The 10,903-nt window shown below is 38.9% G+C and overlaps 1 protein-coding gene across 2 annotated transcripts in view; it reads right to left on the minus strand.

The window, feature by feature from the left end:
• Positions 1-10,903, minus strand: part of LOC109194338 (sialic acid-binding Ig-like lectin 11) — a 42,534-nt gene that overhangs the window by 10,377 nt on the left and 21,254 nt on the right. Inside the window, exons 1-7 of one of the 2 annotated variants that reach the window (XM_019364600.2) lie at positions 9,931-10,028; positions 9,453-9,562; positions 8,635-9,039; positions 8,034-8,354; positions 7,635-7,892; positions 6,213-6,473; positions 5,796-6,053 (exon numbers count right to left, since the gene is read on the minus strand). In XM_019364600.2, the coding sequence (XP_019220145.1) occupies positions 5,796-6,053; positions 6,213-6,473; positions 7,635-7,892; positions 8,034-8,354; positions 8,635-9,039; positions 9,453-9,513 (1,564 nt within the window). In that variant the 5' untranslated portion in view covers positions 9,514-9,562; positions 9,931-10,028. Of the gene's footprint in view, positions 1-5,795; positions 6,054-6,212; positions 6,474-7,634; positions 7,893-8,033; positions 8,355-8,634; positions 9,040-9,452; positions 9,563-9,930; positions 10,029-10,903 lie in introns of those variants that run through there. The other variant, XM_025911850.1, reaches the window with a different exon arrangement.

Raw genomic sequence — 10,903 nt, forward strand, 5'->3', positions numbered from 1 at the left:
TGAATTAGATTGTCTTGAGTCAGAAAAAATGTCAGGCAGTCATTTTTTATTACATTTACATTATTATAAAGTTTGAATGAATAAAGCTTTTAGGTATTTTACATGAATTCTCTCTCTCTCTCCCTCTCTCTCTCTCTCTTTTTTAAAAAATTGTTTTTAAGGACGTTGACAAAAGCATCGCCACTGCCATAGCAGAGACAGTTTTGGAATCTGTCATTCGATCAGAGGGTGCGGAGCCTGGTGATGACCCTCTGGATGTTATGATTGTTCTAGAGGGGGTAGAAGTAATGGGTGAGTTGGGCAGTGTAGCTTTTGCAGTGGCAATGTTGCTTGGTCTGGTCTACTCACTAAACTTGAGCTACCCTCCGGAACTCAGGTACACCTTTGAGGTTCTGCAGAAGATTCTTATGGAATTGGATGCACACAAACTATCCAACAAAGTACAGGTTCTCAAAACTCTTCTTTCTCGTTGAGAAATGTTGTCAATACAACAGCTACACCATGTATCTGGACCATGAACCTGAAAGAACTGCAGACAGATGATACCATGCATTTTGTATTCATGTTGTGATACACAAAATTGGTGATATTTGTTTTTTTTAAGTGCATCTCTTTGACCTTCAAAGTAGTTGTACTGGTAATCAGAAAATCACTTGATTCAGCCGTTCATTGTGGTTAAAAAAAAATGGTTTAAACAGGTTATGTTTCCACCATGTCCACTAATTTTTCTTCTGTGATATAACTTGCATTAGATGTATTCTTCACACGTGATGTGAAATTTGCTATAGATACAATAAATTGGAGAAAACGATAAGATCTGTATGACTTTTTTTTTTATTTAAGTTTTAGATATTGTAATAGTGCAATGCATGTTATCCAGACTCTAGAGTTTGTTAAATACTCCAAAAAATTACTCTTTAAATGAACTTAAAATAATCATGGAAAGAATTTCCACATTATTAAATGGCTTTCTATTAGCATTAAACACTTGTGTTGGACTAACATAATTTGTATGAGTTGGTTAAACTCAATTAACTTGAGTTGGAACCAAATTTAGTACATTAGTTGGAGAAAACCTACAGAATTGAGTTGGAACAAAACCCTTAAAGTTGGATCAACACTATTATCTTATATTGGATTCAAATGCAGTAAATATGTTCATTCATCAATCTTTAATTAAGTTGGTCCAACTTGAGTACATTAAGTTGGAATTACAGAATTGCATAATGCTAAAATAAAGCAATTTAATCACGTGGAAATTCTTTCCATGATTTTTTTATGTTCATTTAAAGAGTTATTTTTTTGAGTGTAGAAGCTCACATCAAGACAACAAAAACGTCGGCTGCATCCTTTGGAGGATCCGGCCTTCGCGGTCTACGTGGGCCGGGTCCTTCAAAGACCGAGAAGGCCGGAAGTGCGAGGCTGTGAAATGGGACGGTCTAGCCTTCAGATTTGCGTCACCGCTGTGTCTGTGGAGTTTAATAAACTCGGCCGTCTGCTCCTTGCTATCTAAAATATAACAGGACACTGGCGTAAATTCTCGACCGTCTCACACTTCGGTTTAATCAGTTTTCTGTTTGACGTTTATTCAGCTGTGTGAAAATCCTGGAGGAACCCACCCGATGGATTAATAAAGTTTTATTTAATCTAATAATCTAATAACTTTGATCTCAGCCAAACCGATTTACTCCGGAACAAATAAAACACCGAAAATAGGCAAACAATTACATTTTTAAGTTATCCGAGTGACTTATATATCATGTTTAACCTGAGTAGCGAAAGAGCGGGGGTCTGAAAACGATGAAGCCGGGAGTCCGCTGCTCTCGCCGGCTGGAGTGACCATTGAAGCCCCCCCCCCCCGGCTTGCTATCGAGCTGGTGGGTAACAGACATCTCCGAAAATGTCGGCGCACTTTTGCAAATATGCGATGTCTTGATAAACCAAGCAGATATTTGAAGTTTACACAGCTACTTTCTCGCCTGAAAATATGTTAAAAGTTTATTTTGTGACCCAGAAAGATTAATAAGACTAATTTTAAAACTTAGTAGCGGCCGCCATTGTTGGCAGCTGAAATTTGGCTGGGCCGCGCTATGAATTCTGGGATATGGTGGGCCACGAAGGACACACCCGACCCATCCTTCAAATTCGGGGAAATGAAGGACGCATTTGTCGGCCGCATTTGAAGGAGTCGACGAATTGGGACAGCCTTCGTCACCTGGCTGTGACGTAATCGGCCTTCAAATGCGGCCTCCGGAGGATGCAGCCGACGTTTTGGGACACAGCTAATAGCTCCTCGGTTCACAGTAGCATCGCTCTGCTAACATGCTAACAGCACATTTGAGCTACTCACCCCCTCCTTTCCTGTGCTGAATCGTAGGGTTAGCAAATCACTCAAGACTCACTCACCCCCTCCCTCCTGTGTTGAATCATAGAGCGAACGAATCACTCACTCACTGACTCACTCACCCCCTCCCTCCTGTGCTGAATCATAGATCGTGTCCAAATTCATGGGCTGCATCCTCCTGAGGACCCGGCCTTCGCGGTCTACGTGGGCCGGGTCCTCAGAAGGTAGGCCGGAAGTAAACAGCCGTGGAATTGGACGGTCTAGCCTTCTGATTAACGTCACCGCTGTCTCTGTGGAGTTTAATAAACTCGGCCGTCTGCTCCTTGCTATCTAAAATATAACAGGACACTGGCGTAAATTCTCGACCATCTCACACTTCTATTTAATCAGTTTTCTGTTTGACGTTTATTCAGCTGTGTGAAAATCACCCGGGGGATTAATAAAGTTTTATTTTATCTAATCTAATCTAACAATTTTAATCTCAGCCAAACCGATTTAGTCACGAACAAATAAAACACTGAAAAAAGTCAAACAATATCATTTTTAGGTTGTCTAAGTGACTTATATATTACGTTTAACCTGAGTACCGAAAGTCTGCGGTGATCTGAAAATGATGTGCTGGGAGTTGTGCCGTTCTCGGCGGCTTCAGTGACCCTCGAGCTCTCGGCTAGCTATCGAGCTGGTGGGTAACAGACGTCTCCGAAAACGTCAAACCACTTTTGCAAATATGTGGTTATCTTGATAAACCGAGCAGATATTTGAAGTTTACACAGCTACATTCTCGCCTGAAAATATGTTAAAAGTTTATTTTGTGACCGAGAAAGAGTAGTAAGAGTAATTCTAAAACTTAGTAGCGGCCGCCATTGCCGGAAACTGGAGTTTGGCTGGGCCGCGCTCTGAATTCTGGGATATGGTGGGCCACGAAGGACACACCCGACCCATCCTTCAAATTTGGGGAAAAGGAGGACCCATTTGTCGGCTGCATTCGGAGGAGTCTACGAATTTGGACAGCCTTCGGCGCGTCGCTGTGACGTAATTGGTCTACAAATGCGTCCTCAGGAGCATGCAGCCCATGAATTTGGACACGACCATAGAGCGAACGAATCACTCCTGGCTCACAGCTTCTTCTTCTTCTTGGTTGGCAACCAATGTTAAGGCGCATTACCGCCCCCTGCCTCACAGCTCAGTGGACATTTAGATGAGAAAACATATATTTGACACATTTAAGGAAAATACTAATAAAATAAAAATAAACAAAATAAATGTTCCCTTTAGAAATTGTTTTTGCTCTTTTTTGCTCTATAAAATAGTTTTCTTTTAGAATCACTCATCTTAGCAGTAGGATATACATGAAAAGAGAAAAGAAATTAAGTTTGATTGAAAATGTACATTTTTTGCACTCTCTGGTCAACTGACTCAGTGAATCAAATGACTCAAAAAACCCGATTCACTTTGGTGAGTGACTCATTAAAACTCGATTCAGTAAAAAGAATCAAATTTACCATCACTACTCCGGACGCCTTCGAAGCTTATTTCTTCTATGTTGTGAGATGTGATGATTCATGTGCTATGTCCTGAAGTGTTTTTTTTTTTTTCTGTTCTCAAACTGATCTCCCTGTTGGAGCTCAGTCTGGGGGGAGTTCGTTTTTTCCCCTCGTCTTTCCTCATGTTGTGTATTTTCCATTGTTCGGTTCCAGGTAGCTGCTCGTGTGGTCGACTGGCCAGTGCTACCTAGCCTGACCTATCTCCCCAATGTGATGTTTGTATGTACGGACGGTCGGCAAGGTATTTATCTTAATTGCCCCTTGGGGATAAATAAAGTCTCTCTGACTCTGACTCTGACTTTACAAGCTATAAAATGTTTTGGAACTCTGTTGTGCGTAATAATTTGGAACAGTGCATTTTAATTTTTTTTTTTATTTTTTTTTTTCACCTGTCCTGTTTGGTTCTTTTGCCATCAGAATTATTATCTAAAGGCCAAGAAAGATGCCCAACGGATTTACTTTACCAAATGGACCATCCCGGCCTTGCCGTATTGGTCCATTTGATTGACCTTTGTTTTTATTGTTTATTTTATTTTATTTTCACTTGCTACACATGGGACAGACATGACTGGGGGAAAGAAAAGGGAGAAAGAAAGAGAGGTAGGGAAAGAAAAACAGCGGGGAAGAGGAACAGTGATAAAGGGCAAAAAAAACAAACAAACAAAACAAACAGACAAAAAATACATATATCAATCACCTGGATCACCTGTTCAGAAGGAAAAAAGAGAAAACAAGCAAAAAAAGAGAGCAATATAATAAACAACATCATCGCGATAATCTATGAGAATATAACAGTAAATACTAAATATTGAATATTATTGTGCAGCACGTAAGATCGACAGCGCACAGTGTGCTTTAAGGTAGGAGCCAAAAAGGGTGCAGTTTGTATCTGTGAGAACCCGTGTGTACACCTGTGAGCATGAGCGCGCTTGTATTCAAAAGGTTCCTTCATGTAATGATCTGCTAGAGGGTGTGGGGAGCCATAGTCCCGTCCTCCAGGGCATGAAGCAGGTATGGAGGAGATCCAGGCTCCAGATATCCAGAGACCCTCAAAGCACAAGAGACCAAGCAAGACCAACGGAGGGGCAACCGTGCCACTCTCCCGGAAAGAGCTGAGGAGAGCCCCAGATGAGGGGTCACTCAGCAGCCGCGGAGCAGAAGCCAGGGGGGGTTGCGGTGACGTGCCCGTGAGCTCAGCCGGCAGCCAGCTGTGCCTGAGTGACCAAGCCCCAGGCCCAGGGGCCAAGGGCACCCCACCCCCGAAGGGGCCCGAGCGAGCCCCAGGCTCCAGGCCCTGGAGCCCTGGAGCCTGGGGCTCTGGAGTTTTTTATTTTTGAAAAAACATACTGTTTTCGCTAGGAGGGTTGTTAAGTAACTTTCGAATTATACTCTAATGGTCGATGACTCGAAAATTATGCTGACTGTCACTTGAATCGACTATTTAGGGAAATCAGAGAAAAATATCATTTGCATAATGATTTGGAACGTGCTGTATATGTCTACTGTAAAGTGCCACAAATATCAACGGCATTTAAAATGTTTATTGTAGAATGTGATCATGAAATTCAAATGGTTCTTAAATGCACATTCTAAGTTTGTATTTTTTTTATGAAAGTAATTTGTCAGGAATGCTCATTTTATTGTATATTTTACATTGTCTGCATTTTATTCAGTATATAATTTGTTTGTTTTTAGTGCTAGCAGTCAAGGCCAACAATCTAAAAATGTCTACAAATTTGACTGCACAATGCACAATGTTGAGATGGCATCACATATTTGAAAGAGTGAAACTGTAGAAGTTATTCAACAGACCTGGGCTTCTCTAAACTGGCAGTTTCGGTTGTTAGATGGGGGAAACTGTGCCAAGAATACTTTTTCTGTTAGAAATCACAAAGCTGTGTACTTACATATCACGGTTACATTGGTGTCTTTCTCCAAGACACTGTCCATGTATTTTGCAGTACAGATGTACTGTCCAGAATGTTCTGCTGTTACATTTGGGATGACTAGTGTAGCAGATCCAGTGTCGTTATGAAGGTTTGCCTTCGAACTTAATTTAGACCACATAATAATAGATGGAGGGACACTTTCAGCACTGCAGGTCAGATTCAGGTCATCTCCCTCCTTGATAGTTGTGTTTCCAATGATTTGAGGTGTCCTTTTATCTGTTGAACAAACGACAATATTTTGTTTAAGATAAGAAATGAGAAAATAACTCAAAGAATGATTAAATATAAGCAAATGTTTGTATTTTTTGTTTTAAAAAAACACAGATGTAAGCTTACTGTGCATATAAAACTCAGATTCAAGGTTAAAGTACTTACAAGACACAATCACATTGACATATGATTTAAGAGTCGTGTTCAAATATTTTGCTGTACAGATGTACTGTCCAGAATGTTCTGTTGTCACATTATAAACGACAAGGGTAGCTGATCCAGTGTCACTGTGAAGGTCAGTGTAAGTTTCACTATGAAGTTTGGTTTTGGATCTACATTTTTTCCACACAATAAGGGTTGGAGGGAAACTTTCAACACTGCAGGTCAGATTCAGAACATTTCCAATGATCTGTAAGCTCCTTGTATCTATGAAGAACATTTAAGTGATTTATTTTTTTCTCTCATGATTTATCTAAAGACCATGAAAGAAACACTGTCATATAACCATTATACCATAAAAATGTGCAATTTCTGCAAAATTAAATTAATAAAACATAAAAAATTATCAAAAAAAATACAAATACGATTCTTAACATAAAGCAAGGTTATGATAACTGAGTAATCTAGCATTAGCACAAATTTAAAAACACTGCAATCAACCCACCCAGTGTTGGAACGAAGCTCCTCAGCTAGTGGAGTAGTATTACAAGTTGTTTATGTAATAATTACCTTTAAAATGTTTGTGTTCTTTTTATTATACAAGACAATGTTCTAGGACAATCAAATATTCCACCATATTACAGTATGGTTTGATTGTGTCACCATTAGACAATGCTGGGATTGGTCAGAATTATTCCCCCCCAAAACATCGGGAAAAATTGAACTGGAGCTGAAAAATAAATAAATAAATTGTGCAAATTCATCCTACGTAAGTATGTAGTGGGTGTGAATGGCTGCTTTAAGAATATTTGAGTCCATCAAATGGTTTTAATGCATGAAATAAACGGATTTTGCATGTCCCGCATGTAAAGGCCTTTATTCTGGTGATTTTCCCATACGTATTGTGGTCTGAAATTCTTTCACAGTAAACTGGGAGACCAGTGTGTGAGGCAAGCTGCTGCTGACTCGCCTTTCACTGCCATTAGCAAGTAAACAAGCTTAACATTGTACTAAATAAGCTTCCTCTTGGCCAACATGTTAGATGCAAAGAAGACGGAGTATGAAAAGTCATTAATAACGCCTTTAGTACATTAAAAATGAAAGCTGTGACCATGATGGCGAGGCGACGGCAGCTGTGCTGACTTTCGGTAAAATAAAACAGGCAAGTTGATCAAACGCAGGCTAAGCCAACACTTTCAGATCAGCATCTATGAAAATGTCTGAATGTTATGTTTAAACGGCTTTTTTGCCAACATCCCACCTTCATTTTTCATTCCTAATTTAATCCTACCTGTAGATATTACCGCTAATCAACCTTTTTATTCATCTCACTTTTTTGTAATTAATATATTTTAGAATACTTCAAGATGTAGGCTTGTGTTTCTGCTAGGAATATATTCTGTCCAAAAACAGCAGCTGTGTACTCACATATCACTGTGACGTTGACTTTGTCCTTAGGTCTTTTTTTCATATATTTAGCTGTGCAGACGTACTGTCCAGCATCTCCTGCTGTTACATTGGTGATGACAAGATTGGCTGATCCAGTGTCAGTGTGAAGCTTTTCATTGGAACCAAGTTTAGACCAAATAATCAGAGATGGAGGGAAACTGTGAACATTGCAGGTCAGATTCAGAGCCTCACCGTCCCTGACAGTTGTAACACCAGTGATCTTAACCTCCTTCACATCTATGAAACAAATACCGTACGCATAAATCACAATCATGTAGTTTCCATAACTCCAACATTCTTGCAAGTGTAAAGATGATCCTGTAAAATTAAATAGATTTTAAGGGGAAAAAGCCAAGTTGAAGGTGTAAAAGTACTCACAGTTTACTTTCAAACCTGAAGTCTTTTCTGTAGTCGTTTCACCTGTGAAGTGGATTTTACAAGTGAAATTGGTGTTGTGGTGTTCAGCTGAAGGGTTAAAGGTCAAAGTTGAGACATATCTTCGTGTAACATCAGTCAGATTCTCTGTCTTGAAATCAGTGCTGTTTCCTGTAATGTAAGATTCAGTCCCTCCTGCTCCTCTCCATGTCCAGGTGATTTGAGGAACAGATCCAGAGCAGAGACCAGGAGCAGTGCAGGTCAGTGTGGCCTGCTGTCCCTCTGTCAGTGTGGGAACCATTACTGTGGGCTTCTGTTTAAGACCTAATGGAAATACTGGGCATTAATGCAATCGAGTGAACTGCTTGAAGTTTATTAACTACTTGGATTTGGGCTCAGATAATAAGATATTTGGTGAAATTGGTTAATGGCAAACACAAGTTTTATCATGAACTGCTGCAGTTCCTACCAGCTACCAGCTAGAGGTTAACAATTTCCTTGAATGAATGAATACTTCATTAAGGCCATAAAAATACTAAATATGTTATTGTACAAGACTGAATATCGTTTTCTACATGATTGTTCTTGGAATAGCTTTTCATACCGTTAACAGAGACAGTCACTCTCTGATTGAATGAGGATCCATTTCTTTTCCCATTCCATTCACCAGTAACTCTGAGCTGATAAAATCCAGAATCAGACTCTTTGAGATCATTAATGATGATGCTGCAGTTTTTCTGACTCACATCAGGCTCCAAACGTGACACTCGTCCTTCAAACCCAGACTGAACGTTTTTGTTGTTACTGTGAAATATTGTGGGAGCACCACTACAATTTTTAGGTCTTTCACATTTGTACCAAATTATATGTTTGGGTGTAAAGTTAGCAGCAGTAGTGAAAGAACACGGGATCACAACACAGAGTCCAGCCTCTGCTGTTAGTTCTCGCTCACTCAGAGTAGCACAGATTCCTCTGTCTCTACAGTGTTGTCGTCCCCAGGCTGAGGCACCTGTTAATGCAAAGGGAAAGATGAAAGGTTTCACATTTCTTATCTTATTATATGTGCAGTTAACAAAAGATTTATTTATGGCATACAAGTCAACAGATAGTGTAGGCACTATTAAATGGTAAATGGCCTGTATTTATATAGCGCTTTTCTGGTCCCTAAGGACCCCAAAGCGCTTTACATATCCAGTCATTCACCCATTCACACACACATTCACACACTGGTGATGGCAAGCTATGTTGTAGCCACAGCCACCCTGGGGCGCACTGACAGAGGCGACAAAATTATTAAATTCTCTGTGAGTGTGAATAAATGCTTATTATCCAGATTCATGTCAGGAAAACAGTTTCACACACAGATATATACGAAAAATCATATTGGCAGAAATACAGGTTTACAAATTAACAGATGCAAACCTTTGTCAGCATTGCTGCCTCTTACGGAGAAAAACAGAGTTGACCAGATGAGAACAAACATCCTTGATATTCGATGCTCAACACGTTCAGTCTCTCCCTCCACAGAATAACTAATATGATGATAAAGCAAATTAAAGGAATAAAGCAATTAAAACAAAATTTAAAACACAGGAAAACGAATCTTCTCACAACTCAGTAAACAAAGTCGCATGCTTAGTTATGTAGTAATTTACCATAAAGATCTTTATGGTAAAAATTGTCTTTAAATTCATCTATTGCTGAAACATTAATTAATGAATAAAAATTATCCTTACAGGGTAAAAATACCACTCATATCATAAATATATGTTTATTGCCTACCATATTTAATGAATGCATAAGATCTTTTAATATCACCAGCACTGCTATAAATATGAAAACCTTTACATTCAGATTTTAACTTTCGAAAAGATATTTTGAAATATATTAAACATTTTACCTGTTTCGTCTTCTTCTTCGTCAGTCTTCTCTCCACACTGATATCTGCTGCCTTTTTGGAACTGAAGTTTCGCTTCCTCTTTTCTGTTTCTTCCTTTTTCTTGCAACAACATTTCAGAAAGTTTGTCACCACCCCCATAAGCACTACAACAGATACAATTATTATCTTATATCACATAATGTATGTTTTATATTTTTATCACAAAATGTTCATCAGTGGGTATTTCTTTTCCTCAAAAATCTTGCCATCTTAAGAAAATGAGACCCACGTAGTGATAAGAAAAAGTTTATTACACTCTGTTTTATTTATACAGTGCTCTTTACACAGCAAGTTAAAGACTAGAATATTAGAGGGAAAACCTGACATGTATATGACATTTATTCTGTTTTTACATTACTTCAACCTTACTAATACATTACTAGACAAAGATTAAATTAAGTTTAATTTCATTTAAATTAAATGCATTAAAGAGCTTTTAGAACTCGAAAGACAAGCCGTCTCAGCATTTCAACAGCTTGTCTGCAAACACTTCTGTTTTTTTCAAGGTTTGTTCCGTTGCTGTGGAATCTTATTTTAACACTGAACAAGACACTGCTGAGTTCTCTGTATTTATGAAAACAGAGAACATGCAAGATTTTAATCTATGAATCATGCAGCAGTTTGTTAACCGTGACTCTACAAAGCTGGATCCACAGAGCTGTGATCGCCAACATTATGTGGATTAAAAATAACTTCAGTCTTTTTTTTACATTTGAAAATAGCTTGTTGGTGTCATGCAGGTCAACAAACTGCTTTTCTTCTGAATTTGAATCTTGCATTAAAGCGTAAGCTTAACCTAGCAGAGTGGTCTGATCATTTAAGTATATAATTCTGTGAAAACCTGAGTACGAACAAGATGAAAGAGCCTAATGGAGCTCAAGTACTGATATCTGAGGTCGTATTATTGGCCTTAACCTGTGAGTCATACTTGATA

This window comes from Oreochromis niloticus, linkage group LG11, assembly GCF_001858045.2.
Source record: "Oreochromis niloticus isolate F11D_XX linkage group LG11, O_niloticus_UMD_NMBU, whole genome shotgun sequence".
NCBI classification, from domain to species: domain Eukaryota; kingdom Metazoa; phylum Chordata; class Actinopteri; order Cichliformes; family Cichlidae; genus Oreochromis; species Oreochromis niloticus.